Source organism: Lacerta agilis, chromosome 2 (genome assembly GCF_009819535.1).
Source record: "Lacerta agilis isolate rLacAgi1 chromosome 2, rLacAgi1.pri, whole genome shotgun sequence".
Lineage (NCBI taxonomy): Eukaryota > Metazoa > Chordata > Lepidosauria > Squamata > Lacertidae > Lacerta > Lacerta agilis.
Window position 1 is genome coordinate 81,365,748 of NC_046313.1, and position 18,267 is coordinate 81,384,014.

At 43.5% G+C, this 18,267-nt stretch overlaps 1 protein-coding gene across 2 annotated transcripts in view; it reads right to left on the reverse strand.

Moving 5' to 3' along the window:
* EEFSEC (eukaryotic elongation factor, selenocysteine-tRNA specific) overlaps positions 1–17,703 on the reverse strand; it is a 164,466-nt gene extending 146,763 nt beyond the window's left edge. For both annotated transcript variants that reach the window (XM_033141034.1, XM_033141035.1), the window contains exons 1-2: positions 17,628–17,703; positions 15,696–16,102 (exon numbers count right to left, since the gene is read on the reverse strand). In XM_033141034.1, the coding sequence (XP_032996925.1) occupies positions 15,696–16,005 (310 nt within the window). In that variant the 5' untranslated portion in view covers positions 16,006–16,102; positions 17,628–17,703. The remainder of the gene's footprint in view (positions 1–15,695; positions 16,103–17,627) is intronic.
* Positions 17,704–18,267: the final 564 nt, after the last annotated feature.

An 18,267-nucleotide genomic window follows, 5' to 3' on the forward strand; every position in this document is an offset into this window, starting at 1 on the left:
ACCAGTCCTTGTGTTGTATTGCACCTTTTTTGTTCATATCAGCATCAAGTTCAAGTACTTGAGTAGTTATAATAGTAGTTACAAAATGAGTTAGATAAAATCGCTGTAAGTTGTTTTGGTGATTTGGCTGTTTAATCTGAAATCAAGCTAGATTTAAGCTTGTTGGTGTCTCTGTTATTTTCTCTCTCTTACATCATGGATGTTGGCTTTTATTATGGATGGATGTTCTGTTCAATTATTATTATTATTATTATTATTATTATTATTATTATTATTATCATCATCATTACTACAAGTTTGTCATGGCCTTTGGCCAGAACAATATAAACTTATGAACCAAGAACTAAGAACAATTAATGGCTATATTTTCTTATTGCTTAACTACTATGACAGCATTAGAAAAGCATTCAGGAAATCCTATGCAAACTTGCACTTGCATTCTTCTTGCAATCATGTTGAATAGATGCCGGCCATTTGTTCTCCTCATCAAAAAGCCTGTTTGCTTCTCTAAGCCTCCTATAACATATTTGTAGAGTTAAGAAAATGAACTGAAAATTGCATATACAAGAAAAATAGAATAAAGATGCCAAATCTCTACAGTAGCATAGTTACAATTAAATCATTATCTGATCTTGATTGAATGAGGAAAGGCTGAGCAACTTACACACACTGTACAGCAAATTAAAGGTAAAGGTAAAGGGACCCCTGACCATTAGGTCCAGTCACGGACGACTCTGGGGTTACGGCGCTTATGTCGCTTTACTGGCCGAGGAAGCCAGTGTACAGCTTCTGGGTCATGTGGCCAGCATGACTAAGCCGTTTCTGGCGAACCAAAGCAGCGCACAAAAACGCCGTTTACCTTCCCGCCGGAGGGGTACCTATTTATCTACTTGCACTTTGACGTGCTTTTGAACTGCTAGGTGGGCAGGAGCTGGGACCAAGCAATGGGAGTTCACCCCGTCGCGGGGATTCGAACTACCGACCTTCTGATCGGCAAGCCCTAGGCTCTGTGGTTTAACCCACAGCGCCACCCCTGCTCCTTGTACAGCAAATTATTATAATAATTATTATTAATAATAATTAAATTTATATACCACTCTTAATCCATAGATCTCAGGGCAGTTCACAACATAAAAATACAGTCTAAAACACATGATAAAAACAAGAACAAAAAAACACAAACCAATAACACCCCCTCTCCTCACCCCTTCCACAAGGCATCCTACAAAGAAAAATTCACAACCCTTTTAAATAAAACTAAGAATGCCTTAAGAGCTTTGTAATTATTCTTGTAAGGTTTCTAACTTAGCAGCATAGCTTGTATATTACATTCAGACCATTTAAATGAGTCCATTATGAAGCGTATTTCACTTAATCTTGCAGAACCTTCCAGTCTATATGTAAAGTTATTCAGTTTGGGGCATGTAAGTGTGCAAATCTTAGCCATGATCAACTACCAGTGCTATGCAGATTCAGCCATGGCAGCACAGCTGATTATTTATATCCTAGGTCACATGTGGAGTTGCCCTACACAATTGAAAGAAGGGCAAAAGATTCCTCCATTGCAGGAGGTTGGACTAGATGACCCTTGTGGTCCCTTTCCAACTCTACAAATCTATGATTCTATGATTCAGCAGCAACATCTGATGATTTTGTACAACCCATATACTTAGAAGAAAAGGAACTGAAATATTATAGAAGGGAATAACAAATTCAAGAGGAAGAACCTATTTAACCAGCAATTTTGACACAATTAAATGTGGGTTGTTTATTTTGTAATATAAATAGAAGGAAGAAACATCTAGAGACATCAAAGTGACATGATTTCAAATGGAAAGTATGTTCCAAAATACCAAGAATGGGACTCAAAATATGGATTATTTCATTGTGTTACTGCTACCAATGTACTCTCTTTCCATTCCTGAAGGGAAATTTCAATTCAAACTCATCGTCTGGAATTCAATTAATAAAGATCTAAAGCTGCAATCAACAAACTGTTTAATATGGAACAACCCCAATGCCTTTCATGGACATTCTGCCAAGTGAGAAGTTTCTGGATTGCACCTAGTCCTCTCATAAGATCAAATTGGCAGACACAGCATGCATGACAAGATAAAAGTATCATTCAAAACCTTTTTGTGAAAATTGGAGTGCACCTCCTGTGAAAGCCAAGAGCTCTAACATCTCCCATTGCCTTAACAGGGCAGAGCTAATTAGTATAACAAAATAGTGCAGCATGGGTGGTCAAGGATATAAAAGTCCAGAGGCAATTAAAACTCTGGTGTTTGTGCTTTTTTCCCTTTTTACTTTTATGTGCAATCCTCACCAGAGGATTGCACATGCAAACTTCTTCATATCAGTTGTTATATAGGAAACCCACCTTTGTCTACATGAAACTGGAGAGAAGTTATTTCTGAAAAATCATTTTTTATGATATTCACATCACCGCATTCAAATGTCTGGTTTTTAACCCCATATCCAAGTTTTCCAGAAGCTGCATAGTGTATATACAACCTTTCTATTGCTGATTTAATTGTATGCTGCTTTAACTGCTGATTCAATTGTACGCTGCTTTGACTTACCACATGCTGCTTTTGGCAGATATTGGAACTAAAAAAAGACCACAGTCTGCATTTCCCTTATGTACTGCACCAACCCAGAGAATGGGCTCAAACCCACGGCCCTGGGATTAAAGTGGAGCTAAGCGGACAAGACATTCTTTTCCAGTGGGCATGCATGGTTAGATGTTGACCCATATGAGCCCCCTCCCCCAGATGTTAAAAATGTCTTATATTTGCAAAGAATAAACCCTCAGTACTCCCCACCACCAATGAAATGCCTCTCCAGAAGGTCAGAGGACCTCCTGAACAGAATGGGATAGAGCACAGAGCAATGCGGGCGAGAGGGAAAGCATCCAAAATTGGGTGGAAGCACCTTGCATGAGGGAAGCTCTGCTTGCACATGCTGCCTCCACCCAACTTTGGGTGATTCCTCCTTCCCACTGCAGCTCAGGATAATTCCCCAACTTCTGGAGAGGCTTTTCAGGAAGCACAAGTGGAAAAAGAATGCAGAAATCCAAGTCGGTTACTCCTCCTATGATACTTCAGTAGGACACATGACTTTAGAGTGTTATCACTGCTTCTTAAGTGGTATCCAACTAGAAGGGTTTCTTTCATAACCTAACTGCAACTGAGGAGACGGACACTCTATGCCACAAGCAGTTAATTTCCACAGCAATCTTCATGCTCCAGTTTGTTTTCTTCCCCACATAATACTGTATTCATCACTACGGAGATACCGTATCTTCCACTATTAGAGCTTTGGTTTTTGTTTTGTTTTGTAAGCAGTGAATCTGTGCTAATTCAAGTTTTAAAAAAGTAAGAAATCCAAGTCTGTCAACTGATAAGGAGAGCATTTGAAGTATGTAAAATCATGGAATCACAGAAGTGTAGAGATGGAAGGGTCATCTCTTCCAGCTCCCAACAATACAGGAATCTTTTTCCCAAGGTGGGGCTCAAACCCACTGCCCTGAGATTAAGAGCCTCATGCTCTACCAACTAAGGTGTGCAAACATTAACGGTGGAAAGAAAGATAGCTGTAATGGGACGTTATGACCACATTATATCTGTGCTTCATTAACTCTGCTAGCTCCCAGTTTATTCGAGGCTCATTTCAAAGTACTAATTTCAACTTTTAAAGCCCTTCAGATCTTAGGACTAGGATCCCTAAGAACCACTTGCCTTCACATTTACCTGCTCTTGAACTAAAATGTTTGACCACGTTCCTTCTTCAGGTGCCCCTGTTACCTGAGGTCTGGGCCCAGGGGAAAGAGTACTATTGGACAATGGTATCCAATCAATGACCTACAAAGGCCTTATTATGTTCCCAAGCTCCTAAACCTTCTCTGCATTTCTGTTATGCCGCGTTGTGTTTCTTTTATACGTTGTAATGGTTTAATGCTTGCATTAATGTATTTGCTTTATTGAAATTTTAACTTCTTGTAAGCCCCACCCCCCTGCAAATCTGGTGGAAACGCAGAGAGAAATACCACATAATGGAACAAAATGCACTAAAACTGCTGGCTTGGACACACCATATAAATCAATTTTGGGTTCTGGAAAAGCATACTATGTTGTTTCATCCATACAGTTCCTCTCTATATCCAGTGCCACAAGAATAAAAAGCATACTTCTGGAGCTTGTGCGCGTCTGCAAAACATAACACTATCAAGCCACTAGTACTACTGGAAGTCGCTATACATGGAGGACCCAAGTGCAACAGAAGCTCAACATTTATTCACAGTATTATTCCACACTTTTGCTCCTACTGTAATAATTCATAGACCAACACGTAGGTACAAACTCCTCCAGAAACCCAATCCTGTGATGTAAACCCTTGTTCACTATTCCACACTTGGTTATACTGAAACCAAACCATGCATAGTCATCATGGCCCTTCTCCAATAGTAGTCAAGATGCTACAACAGCAGCAAGCAAATGCCATAGCAGATTGAGGCATACCAGCGGTAGTTATTTGCCTGTTTAAAAGCCACGCTTTAAATCATTTCACACACTAGAATGTCAGAGTGGATAACCGCTGCCCGAACACCACTCATAATCCTCCCAAGTCAACCACAGGTTCAGGTAATTGTGACCTCCCGCTTTACAACAGAAATGCATAATTTCCGTATTGGTCTTTGATGAGGGGACCACAGACTTGAAAAGAGGAAACAATTACCCTCATTAGAATTTCGCCCAAGCATGAGATTTAATCACAGGCCATGGACCTGCCAATGGGTTTAGGGGTCTCTCAATGGAGATAAAATTGCTCTGAGGATGGGGGGTGGGGAAGACCCAATGACAACATCGGTCAGCTAGAGACTGTGCTTTGTCTTTAGAAAACAGCTGTCAAATATAAGGAATCTGTAGTGTTCCCACTTGTAAAGACATACATGCGGGGGGGGGGGGCACACAGCACAATTTCTTTCTTTTGTTCCAAAGCAGTCTTTGCTTACTTCTGAAGACTTTCTTGTCCAGTGAAATACAATGCTGCCCGCAGCAGCACCACGGGAATAAGGGGTGGACTTTGTTTAGTGAAAGTACACTTAAAGAGCAAAAACAGCAACAAAAAATAGGCTCTTTCATGCACATGCTTCCCAAAGCTCATGTGCAGACACAACTTAAGTTTTCACATATGTTCATGTAGAAGATACCAAAACAACCTTCCAATAAAGTCCACAACAGTAAAAAAACAAAAACAAACAAAAACAAACACCTGCCTGCACAGGTTCATGTAAGTCATCAACGCGTCACAGGTTAAAACTGAAAGCAGGGTGTGAAGGAATTGTTTTGTAGTTTACAAAAGCTTCCAGCCCTGTCACCTCCTGGGCTGCCTTCTTCTTTTTTCCTTCTTACAAAAGAAGATTCTTTCTGTATTCATGCAACCAAAGAAGGAACTGTTTACAAGCCTGGAATAGAAAGCTTTACAAAGCCTATGAGCAGGGATTTTTTTTCCCAGCCAGAATTTACTGAACTTCCAGCAACTGTCAGGTGGGCACCATTGCCATTCTAAGAGGAGGAGGGAGGTGTTTGTAGTGAGTTCCAGCACCTCTTTTTCTAGAAAAACAGCACTGCCTATTTGGTTGCCATTTGTAAGCAAAGCAAAACAAACCAATGGCATCTGCTTTTCATTTCTGCCCGACAAGCAGTACGATGCTGACCACGCTACCACGGAACAGTTCTTCACGAAGCTTACTTCCAAGCGAACGTATTAAAGCTTGGAATGAAAAAGCACCGAGTAACACCAAAGCCTGCATGTGCTTTCATCAGCAAAAGGTGGTTCGATAATATTGCCTATTTCTTACTCTAGATTAGGGGACCAGAGATCAAAGGATGTCTCATTAAAGCCAGAGAAAAGAATAACCTGAAAGCAGATGCAGGAATAAAAACTTCCTCTTTGGGGCATCACAGATAAGATTATCCTTTAGGAGATTCAGTTTTCCAGCTTCCCCAAGACGTAGAACAAATTAAAGGCTTGCACCCAATAAACTATCAGTGCGCAGAGAGGGGGGTGTTTAGGAAAGCAAGCTGAAGAGATGTGCTAATCCCACTAAGATTGAAAGCCTATAGTTCACATCAGTCACCATCTGCAAAAATTCATATTACAGTAATAGTAAAATACCTCTGAACAGTAGTTTCTAACCCAACTCTTCTAATAGTCATATGCATGTGCCTGTTTGTATTGCACTTGCACACAAACACACAAATAAGCTTATGGTGGGCTGCAGCCACGCCAGATACTGGCAATGCTGATAATCACAATCTAACACAGAACTAATCAGCTTGGGCTTGAAACAGAAATCATAATTCAAATTGGGACCCGACACTAATCATTTGATGTTCACTTGAAAAGATTAGATAGGCTGCGCGAGAACATTTTGGTAGAAGTGCAGATAAGAACATGGGAACGGGAATTATTGGTATTTACTCTGCCTGTAATGCTTACGGAAGCAAACTGTTTAGAAAAGCGGCACTTCAGAATGGCTATTTAGTCTGAAATTTACAGACAGCACAGAAAACATTTTCTCACAGAATATACAATATCTTTCCCATCATCTCTATCCTCTGGGCTGTTCTTGTTTTTCATTGCAGGAATCTCACTCAATTTTCTCCATTATAGGATGCAACCCAAGGTACACTATACATGCAAGAAGCCAACTGAAAATTATCACTGAGAAGGTTTGATTCTCCTCTGCCTGGGTTGCTCATGGCTGTCTCAAAATGGATGTCTCCTGCAAACAAGAATGTAGGCAATCTGGAATAAATGTAAAAAAAGGAGCAATAAATAATCCAGATTATGGAATGCCATCTACATAAGAACAGGCCAAAAAACTGGATCTCTTAAGGAAAAGGAAAAGTATACCCTTGATCCTGTTGGAATTATCTGTAGTTTGGGGGCGGGGTTAGAATAAAAATTATATAATTACTACTATATTAGACAGAATTCTGGAGGTATACTATATTAAACACATACTCAGTTTGTACTTTAAAAGCTATTGGAGTATATAAGCAACACCTTAGTGCAATGTGATATGCTTTGCACTTGGCCCAAACTAACTTGATGAATCTAGCGAGGGGGACCTCTGAAATAGCCATTTTAAGACACTGTAGTCAGACAGACAATATGTCTTCACCAATAAATGCAAAATCATAGAGTTGGAAAATATCTCAAAAGTCATATAATCTGTCTCCCTGCTGATGCAGGAAATTTGCTGCCACCGCTTCCATGAGAATCCAGCCATTGTTTAGAAACATAGCTGTCAACTTTTCCTTTTTTTGCGGGAAATTCCCTTATTCCAGTGCCATTTCCCACTGCAAAAAAAGAGAAGGTTGACAGCTATGCTTAGAAATGTCTACTGAAGGAGCGTCCAACAACTTCCAAGGCAGTCCATTCTCCTGTTTAAAAAAAACCCATACCATCAGGAAGTTCTTCCCATAGTTTGGCCTTCTGCATATTTACCTACCCAAATATTAAGATCAGCTTCAGAGGCCATGCTCTAGATGCGTGTCTGACAACATAGTATGGTCTTTTCAGCACCAGGGAAAAAAATTCTGCTTACCCTAGATGATTTATTATTATTATTATTATTATCCACCCCCATCGTTCTGCCTGGACACTGAGGTCCAGTGCCAAGGGCCTTCTGGCGGTTCCCTCGCTGCGAGAAGCCAAGTTACAGGGAACCAGGTAGAGGGCCTTCTCGACAGTGGCACCTGCCCTGTGGAACACCCTCCCACCAGATGTCAAAGAGAAAAACAACTACCAGACTTTTAGAATACATCTGAAGCCAGCCCTGTTTAGGGAAGCTTTTAATGCTTGACAGACTACTGTATTTTAATAGTTTGTTGATAGCCGCCCAGAGTGGCTGGGGAAACCCAGCCAGATGGGTGGGGTCTGTATAAATAAATAAATAAATAAATATTATTATTATATTAGCCACCCAGAGAGATTTGTGTTATGAGGCAGAACCCAGATAGAGAAAATAAATAAATATTTTAAAACCCTTTCTTGTATTTTGAAACCACTGGTTTGTGTTTTACGCCCTGGAGCAGCAAGAGAAAACAAATTTGATTCATATGACAACCCTTCACATATTTATTTTATTCATTTCATAAAACTGATATACCACTTGATTGTAAGAAAGATCCTCAAAGCTGTTTACGTATTTGAAGATGGCTATCATGTCACCTCCCAATCATCTCTTTTCCAGGCTAAACGTACAGAACTCCTTCAATATTTCCTCAAAGAATTTGATCTCTGACCTAACCCCTCATCCTTTTTGTTGTCCTCCTCTGGATGGGTCTCAGTGCATCAATATCCTTCTTAAACTGAATAGAGTGGGGCCATTACTACTTGTGAAATTATATATCTTCCATTTTTCTCCCCCCCTCCCCCTCATAGTTTTAACATGTAAAAAGTCCAATGATATTTTACACTACAGCCATCATGCCACTCCTAAATTCTGCTGCTCCTAGCTTACTTGAAGGCCTTAGAACCAAAAACGCAATATGAGGGGATATGGAGAGTCAGAAGACAATTGGGAGTTATGGTGTTTAATTATCTCTCTTTTGTTTATTTCTGCTATGACTATAAGGGGATGTTCCCTAACACATCAATGAATGCAACAGTACTAAATGCTGCAACTTGCACTAATTTCACAAATCAGATATGACATATATTAAAACTTGACCCCTTATCTGCAAGTGAAAGAAGAGCAGCCAATTTATTTTCCTAGCTAACAAATATTTTGCACTACAACAGTGATGGGTGGTATCCAACTACTATGTCATATTCAGAACGGACATATTCAAATCAATGGAATTAAGTTAGTCTCTCTGAGTGTGACTTAGTAGGCTTAGAAGTGACTTAGTAGTCATACTACCTAGTATTTACATAATGAAGCATAAGACAAGACTCTTTCTCCCATGGAAAGAGGGGTGCCTGGACTCGCAGACAAGGTTAACAGCATACTTTAAGGAGGAAATTCATCAGACAGAGCGTCCTCCACTTTTTGTTTTAAATCAAGTAAGGGAGGGGGGGTCACTGAAAAGGAGAACCGGAATTCAAGTTTGAACTTCAAGCTATGCAACCCTTCATTTTATTTCTCCCAGTTCTAATTCAGTGACCTGTTACCCTACACATCTATCCTAAAGATCCTACTTTGCAAGCAAACACTGCCCTCTTGTGCACTAGCATATTGAGCAGAGGGATTTTGTATGCTTTTTAAAGGTAAATGCGTAATGCCAACAGTAGATTTCTATATATTCATCCATGTTTGTTTTAGGCATCAAGGAATATGTATTACAAGTTAAAAACAGACAAAACGCAAAAGAGAAACTCTGGCCCAACCAAAGTGTTGATAAATGGGAAATGGATTTTACAGCCTGCTTACTCAAAAGTGTGTCACTCTGCACAAGATTGCAACAGAGCAGAGCAAGCCTATGTGTGATTACTCAGAAACAGGTTTCATTGCTGTTCATTCACTGGGGCTTACTTCCTTGTAAATGCATTTAGGACTGCACTCTTGAAGAGGTGTTTAATTGCAAAAAGGACTGAACTAAGTGGCTGGCAGAAAACACGAGCTGGAGTGGGTTCTGATTTCCATAGAGAAAATTGGCAAGTAGGGCACTTGACCACTTCCTTGCCTGTCACATTCCCTCTGCAGTCTCCCCAATTTTAGATGACAAAGAGTGAATTGAGAACAAATCAATTTGGGAAAGGGGTACATGAAAGGCAAAAGCAGAAGGCACCGGGGATTAAGGACACATGTCATCACTCACCTGAAAAATCACACTCCTTATACACTGTTTTTTAGGAAAGAAACAGTGGCTCTATTTTTAAGTCCTGTGTTTGCTGCCTAACAACTAGTTTAGTTCTACAGAGGAATGCATATGTTTATTTCTCTTTTTTCCAACAGAGTTCTCTACATAGATCTGCCTACAATTGGAAGCACACTGAGCTTATTTCAAATAAACTCCTTGAAAATGTGAAAGGGCACATTAGCAGAATTTCAGACCTTTTTAAAGTGGTTCTTTTCCATTTTGTTTTCAAAGGTAATATTTCGCTAGCCCATTTCTTGATGCAGATATTTTCCACAGATGACAATAGATATGCTGTCTTCTACTGATTTGGACCATTGATCTATCTAGCATATACTGTCTATTCTGACTGGCTGTTGTTTTCCAGGGTTTCAGGTGGTAGCTCTTCCCAGCTCTGATCCTTTTGCATGCAAGGCTGCAAGGCAGATGCTCAATCACTGAGCTATGGTCCTTCTCAATGAGACATATTTTACAGTTCCAGTAGCCCGTAGAAATTTAGTCTATGCTGAAAATGCAAAAAGCAGCCTAAGATGGGCCATTTTCATAATGATGCTAACTACAGAACAAGAACGAGATCTTCAATCAGCTATTGCCCTTCTCTGTAGGAGTGAGGGAGACGGTTCCATCATTTCTAACACCCTAATTATAAATGACTGGATATGTAGGCCAATAATGATTTGATTAGGGAGGGCAGTTTGATAGGCTGAACACAAGTATTTAGATCAGGGGTCAGCAACCTTTTTCAGCCATGGGCCGGTCCACCGTCCCTCAGACCATGTAGTAGGCCGGACTATATTGGGGGGGGGGGGGAATGAACGAATTCCTATGCCCCACAAATAACCCAGAGATGCATTTTGAATAAAAGGACACATTCTACTCATGTAAAAACACACTTATTCCCAGACCATCCGCGCACTGGATTGAGAAGGTGATTGGGCCACATCCAGCCCCAGGGCCTTCAGTTGCCTACCCCTGACTTAGATAAAACCAGGAAGCCTACTATGGTCATCTTACAAATAATCTAAATAAGAGGGGGGGAAATTGAGGCAGTAGTAATAACTCCACAATTTTCTTGGTCTTCCACGACTTTAACAGTAGTTATTTGCATCAGCAAAAAAACCCTTTTGCTGTATTCAGCTTCTTCTCCTCCCCGCCACTCCCCACCAGCCCTTGCAAGAGTTCAAAAGTCTTGGCCCTTCAATGTATCAGGTATGAATTAATACCCTTCCTTAAAAGAACACAGCAGCAAAGTGGAAACAGACACTTGTAGGCAGCCGTCTTTGAAACGAGCTGCAGGGACAAATGGTGACAATGAAGCTCCGGTCAAAAGTAAAAAGGTCAAAGGTTCAGACAAGTGTAAGGAATTACAAAACTACAAGTTTGTCTCCATTCCTCCCACAGGTTTAGACAATCTGGATCAAGCAGGAGCTTTCGAATTAAAACACTGCAAGTCTATTCTGGCTTTCGTACTTCCATGAAGAACAAAAGGCAATATATATTCTTGATCTGCTCTTGCAGAAGCTCTCTCGGTTAATACAAAGTCAGCAAAAACAACGGGCATCTTAAAAACAGTTTAACCTAAAACAAACAGTTCAGCAGGCAGTGCTCTGTGTGTGGGGGGCAGGAGGGAAGAAAGGGTAAGGTGAAGTAATCATGTTCTCCTGTATTAGTGCGCTGACCCTTTGTAGGGCATGAAATTAACTATCAGCAAGCAAAAAATGTGCTACTTGTTAAACTACTTTGCTACGCAGAGTGGCCTTAAAATAAAATATGGGGATTGGATTTCCTCTGAAAGATTAACTTGTATAACCTCTCAGCAGGCTTCCCCTATCACTGAACTCTAGCAGAAACTGCTCAGCACCTAACTGGAGAGATGCAGACATTTTGCAAGAATGTGCAGAATAATTATGAAAACGGGACTGGCTAGAACACCTTACCTTGACAGTCATGCCTGGTCTTGGAATACACTTTAGCACTGGCCATTTAAAGTGTATCTTTAAAAATAAAGAACTTTGATAGACATACAGTGAGTAGGAAACCAGAGTCCAAACCCACCTTTTAAATCTAGCCTTGACTACCAACTTAATCTTACCGCCCAACCTTTTAGAAATGTCAGGGGTGGAACGATCTGTAGCATTCTCTATTCCTAGCATGTAGGTAAAAAATTATTTTGATTTAAAACATGATATGTTTTGTTTTCAAGGGCAAAGTCTCTAAGAAAAATGTAAGCACAGAGAATGAAATACGACTTCCATCTTCCATTCCTCTTCTGTTTTGTTACTGTTCAAATATTCTGCATTTATTAAAACATAAAAGTTTTATCCGTAAGTTTTAGTGTGTTCTCTTGCAAACTACCTGCAAGGTCAGATATTGCCCAGCATAATAGGATAGATCCTGCTATACGAAATTCATTTAGCAAAAATATCTTGACACAACATTATTTTATCGGATATAATTTTAGTATAAAACTTCAAGCAAAGAAACTGCCACCCTGAGAAGTATTCATACAATTCAACCAACTTGTGTGAGAATGTGATTGAACACCTATACACAAAAACCTTTTAAAACAAGAACCTTTAGTTCTATATGCAAAATAAACCATCTTGACATCCCGTTGAAAACCAGACAAGCTATTTCTCTATAAGGCACATCAGATTACGGGCATCTGCATTTAAGCAGGCCTTTTTCCACCAATGAAGTAACAGCAATCTGCATTTGATGAAGTGCCTATCAAAAATGTTTCACAACACTGATCAGCTTTGATATACAGATTGCAAAACAGATCGTGTCATTCAGAACCAGGACTGAAATGGAAATATAATTTTTAAACAGGTGCCTTCTCTATTATCTTTCCAGAACCAATTGAAGACTTTCCTTTTCCAACAAGCCTTTTAAGTGAAGATTTTTATCCAAGTCTGTATTTTAAATAAACTTTTATTGTTGATATTTTTATTGTTAAATTGCTTCAGGATTTTTCAGGGCAAGCCACTAATAAATGAAACAAACAAACAAACATTCAGAACCTGTATATGCATGGAAATATAATTTTTTAAATCTCTGGTTGCTCCATCTGTGTCTGTGATCAAAGTAGATGTCATTTTACTGAGGTGCCACAAGACTGCTTGTATGCAATGAGCTTATATTTTTACTTATTTGCATCCTGCCCTCTTGCCAGAATAGCAGAGTAGGTAGCAGAAAAACCCCTAAATATCAAACAATAAAAGGAGGGCAGGTGTGGAGGATTCCCTGGTCCTGAATGGGGTAACTGTGCCCCTGAAGGACCAGGTGCGCAGCCTGGGAGTCATTTTGGACTCACAGCTGTCCATGGAAGCGCAGGTTAATTCTGTATCCAGGGCAGCTGTCTACCAGCTCCACCTGGTACGCAGGCTGAGACCCTACCTGCCCGCGGACTGTCTCACCAAAGTGGTGCATGCTCTGGTTATCTCCCGCTTGGACTACTGCAATGCGCTCTATGTGGGGCTGCCTTTGAAGGTGACCCGGAAACTGCAATTAATCCAAAATGCGGCAGCTAGACTGGTGACTGGGAGTGGCCGCCGAGACCACATAACACCGGTCCTGAGAGATCTGCATTGGCTCCCAGTACGTTTCCGAGCACAATTCAAAGTGTTGGTGCTGACCTTTAAAGCCCTAAACGGCCTCGGTCCTGTATACCTGAAGGAGCGTCTCCACCCCCATCATTCAGCCAGGACACTGAGATCCAGCGCCGAGGGCCTTCTGTCTGTTCCCTCACTGCGAGAAGCAAAACTACAGGGAACCAGGCAGAGGGCCTTCTCGGTAGTGGCGCCCGCCCTGTGGAACGCCCTCCCATCACAGGTCAGGGAAATAAACAACTACCTGACATTCAGAAAAAACCTGAAGGCAGCCCTTTTTAGGGAAGTTTTTAATGTTTGATATTGTTGTATTTGGTTTCTGTTGGAAGCCGCCCAGAGTGGCTGGGGAAATCCAGCCAGATGGGCGGGGTACAAATAATAAATATTATTATTATTATTATTATTATTACATAAAATCATGTCATACATCACCCCTCACAGATGAGTAAATTTCAAAAAAGGGCTGAATACTTGACTGAATCATCCGTCTTTTTAGCTGGCAACGAAAAGCTTCAACAGAGGAGCCAGATGAGCATCAAGGAGCATGGAGGTCCAAAACCAGGGTGCCACCATGAAGAAGGCCAGACACAACAACAAATACAATTCTTCAAAGGCGAAACACTGAGGAGTGCTTCTCTAGACAATATTAATTCCTAGGCAGAACAATATCTTACCTTTACTAATCACTTTATGCAGAATGAATGAACGAATGAATGAATGAAAATTGCTGGATCAAGGCCACAATCCCAGAACAATTTATCTTTATTTCTTCCCTCTGCCTTTAGCAGGGCACCTTGCAAATAACGAATGTGGGAAATGCAGACAAATTCACTTTCAGGACATTTTACATGCTACCCTAAACTGTGCATCTTAAAACCTGCCAAACAGAATGAATTGGGAAAACACACACTCACAATGGTAACTGGAGAGCTTTCAGGCACAACTTCCTTTGCTGTCAGTCACAAAACACTATTTTGTACAAGGAAAGGAACTATAAAAGTACATTAAACATTAACTTTAAAATTATTTTAAATGCAATTGCTTTTTGATCTTATCATCCACAGCCAGCCATCATCTATGCTGTATTTCTGAAAAAGAGAGAATTGTGCTTCACTTTTACACGTAGTATGAACCTCACATGCCAATTTGGCCATTTGGCTACCAAGTGTGTGGTGGAGGGCAACTTCTTGCACTAACAGGAGCACATTGGGAAGGAAAGCCTATTCCTCCCACCCATACCCAATTTACCTTCCTTGCACAGGCATGCAAGCAAGCCACACATTCAACCCTCTCCACCATAACATCACGAGGGCAAAACGGCTCCTGCAAAAACAACAGCACAGCAACTTCCTCCAACCACTTGGCGAGGAAGGTTTGCTATTGCAGGTCCTGCCAAGCAACCAGAAAAAAAGAAATGCAAATGATTGCCTCTGCCTGCCTGCCTGCTTGCTTGCTCACTCCTGTCTCTGTAAGTGGTGGCATGACAGGGAGCTTTGAGCTGAGGGGGACAAGGACCCCAGTCCTCTACCCAGAGCCGTCTCATCCATAGAAGCCGGTGGCGCGGTGCGCCAGGGCGCTGGGCGCCCCAGGGGCGCCCCCGCGAGCCCGCCGGCATACCGGGCTCCTCCTCCCCAACCCGCCCCCGCCCCCACGGGCAGGCGGGCACTCGCGCGCCGGCGGGCGGGCTGTAAGCCGCCTGCCCTCGCCTCCCAGAGCCCCAGCTGGAGCGCTGGAGCGGCGCGGGGCTTTGCGCGACCTTCCAGCACTCCAGCTGGGGCTCTGGGAGGCGAGGGCGGCCGGCTTGCGCTCCCGCGCACAGCCGGCCGCCCGCCCAATGCAGCGCGAGCTGCCCAGCAGCGCCGCGCCGTCCAGCTGCGCGCGGAGCGCGAGCTGCGCGGGAGCGCAAGCCGGCCGCCCTCGCCTCCCATCCCGGAAGCGCTGGAAGGGCGCGCAGAGCCCCGCGCCGCTCCAGCGCCACGCCCCTCACCCCCCGCTCGCCCACCCCCCTCCCAAGGGGCGGCAAGCGCGGGAGGGAGGCGGCGGAGAGGCGGCATGGCGGGGGCGCCGGAGGGATAGCCGCGCCAGGGCGGCAGATCCCCTTAAGACGGCTCTGCCTCTACCAGAATCAATAAATGAGTATACAGTCTTTGCAGAGCACAGGCAGGCAATCCACCCACCCCTGGCAGTTTTGCCTCTGTCTGCCTCTTACCTCCAATAATGGTGCGAATAAGGGAGGCATGTCCTGGGCAATCCACCAGGGTCAGTTGGAGCTCGCCAGGCTCAGTTCCCAGGTGTGGAGGCAACTCTGTACAGAGGCAGGAGAAGCCCAAGTCCAGGGTGATTCCCCGAGCTCGGCTCTGCGGGGCTCGGTCAAAGGCAGCAGTGGAACCAACAGTGCTAAGGGCCCGCGCAAGAGCAGTCTTGCCACTGTCGATGTGGCCCAGGACACCAACATTTATATTCAGTCGATGAGAGGTGCTGGGCTTTGGGACAGGGGGAGTAGCAACTGCACCAGCCATGGATGTCTTGAAAACAGTTCTTTTCTCTTTCAAGGTGCTTGCAACACCACCCCTGTGACAACACAGGCCAGGTTGGGACTGTTCCAATCACAGGAGACTGTAAAACAAACAATAATTTTAAAAAGTGGTGGGTGAGCTGTGGGAATGAGTATGAAGTTTTGCTTCGCTCTGCTATAAGCATCCCGAATACAAAGCAGTTCCCCAATGACACCCAGCTGTACAAATTACATTACATTCTCTCCATATTCTAAAATGAAATGCCACATTACTATGCACACAACATAGACCAAGACCGGCCTTTCCCAACAGCCCAAAAATGCATGGGCAAGGATGATGGGGACTGCAGCACAAACCATTTGGAGTTCCTCTTAGAGGAAGGGCCATAGCTCAGTGGTGGAGCATCTTTTTTATGCTCAGGTTCAGTCTCTGGCATCTCCAGGTACGGCTGGGAATGTCACCTGTCAGAAACTGTGGAGAGTTGCTGGCAGTCTGAATAGATAATACTGAGCTAGATTGACTTATGGTCTGATCTAGGCTGTGTACACATTAGTGGCTAAAATGCAGCGAGTTCCTTTCCCTCTGCTGTACTTCAAGTCACATTTGCATGGTATTGTACACATCAGAGAGGGGGCAGGGATGTCTTCACCCAATGCACCATTGTCTTTTTCGTAAAGCAACCCCTCAACTCCTATTCATGAGGTTGTCATCTGTGCATGTGCTGTCATCTGCACCTGTGCAACAGTGGTCTCCAATGTACACACCTCAGCTTAACCGCAAAACAACTGCAGTTTACACTTTAAAACCAGATGGAAGCTGGAAAGTATTTTCCAAGAAACTGCAGGATAAGGATTGTGTGGCCGATGTCACACGTACAGACGTCTTCAAACACCAGCGGTGGGGGTCCACTGGAGCAGAAGGAAACAAGAGTATGTACACAGTGTCATGTCTAAGGTGGCTTCCTAAGTTTCTTATTTATTTAAATGAAACAACTTGCACACCGCTTAACCACAATAGTCTCTAAGCGGTTTACAAAGATAAAATAAAAAAGAATCAATTAAATCTATAAAATGAAACTTCCGTCAAAAATGCTAGCTGGAGAAACCCAGCCAGATGGGCAGGGTATAAATAAATTGTGGTGGTGGTGGCGGTGGTTGCTTCTGCTGCTGCTGGAATGGGGGGGGGGGGGATGCTGGGCACCAGATTGGGAAGTGCTGTCCTCAGGTGCACTGTCAGGGCTCGGGAGGCGGGGAAAGACCCTTGCTACTTTCTCTCCCGCCACCCCTCACCCTTACCATTCAGGTAAAAAGCGGGGCTGGTTTTTCTTTCACTCGTTACAATGATTCATGTCTCCTCCCCCCTCCCGCCCTTGCGGTGGGGCTTGTCCACCCGGGGTTTTCGTTTCGCGTGCATTGACTGTGCACTGGAGGCTGCCTGAGCATCAGTTTTGTGGGTGTCCTCCACGTGACGTTTCCCTGATGCAGCATCCAACCTCGTGGTTTTCTGTTTTGGCATTTCTTTCTTTTTTACAGTCATTTCGGATTCTCCTGATCCCTGGGAAAATCCGAAGTTGAGGCACACGCACGTACACACACACAAATAAACACAGCCCTAAATTCGCTTACCGGCCACGTTCCTGCGGTTTGCTTTCCCTTGCCCTAATCTACAGTACTCACTCAACACCCCCCCCCCTCTCCAGCCCACGCCCCCTGCAGGCTTCTCACTCCTCTTCCGCCCCGCGTTGCCTCCGCTTCCGGTATCCCTGCGAATGCACCCGCCCTCTTTCTGGGAAAGTAAGTGGCAGCGAGAGTTCGCCGCTTTGGGCTCACAGAGGGTTAAAAGAAGCGAAAGAGGCGGATTCCTAGAGAGGAAGGAAATTGGAGGAAAGGGAGGTGGGAAATAGGGTGTCCTCCAGAGCAAAGCCTCCTCGCTGCCCCGCCCCCGTCCTGTCTTGGAGATGGAGCTTGATGCAGGGGAGAGGGAGCAAATAAGTTATTGCGGAGATAGTTTTCCCTGTTCCTCGGCGCGCGGCAAGACGAACCGGCCTTTGTGTTTCCCCGGCCGGGGGTGTTGCTAAGCCCCTCCCCTCCCCCTGCCCGCTTTCTGCGCCTGGATGAAGGCGACCCACACATTGCCTGGAACTAGCATTTCCAGGAGGGGCGAGGGGTGGGCGGCGTGGTGGAGACCCCAAGCGGGTCCGGAGGCGTCTGTGGGGAAATGTCTTGAGAGGAACAAGCCAAATTTTGGCGATCTGCACAAGGAAGA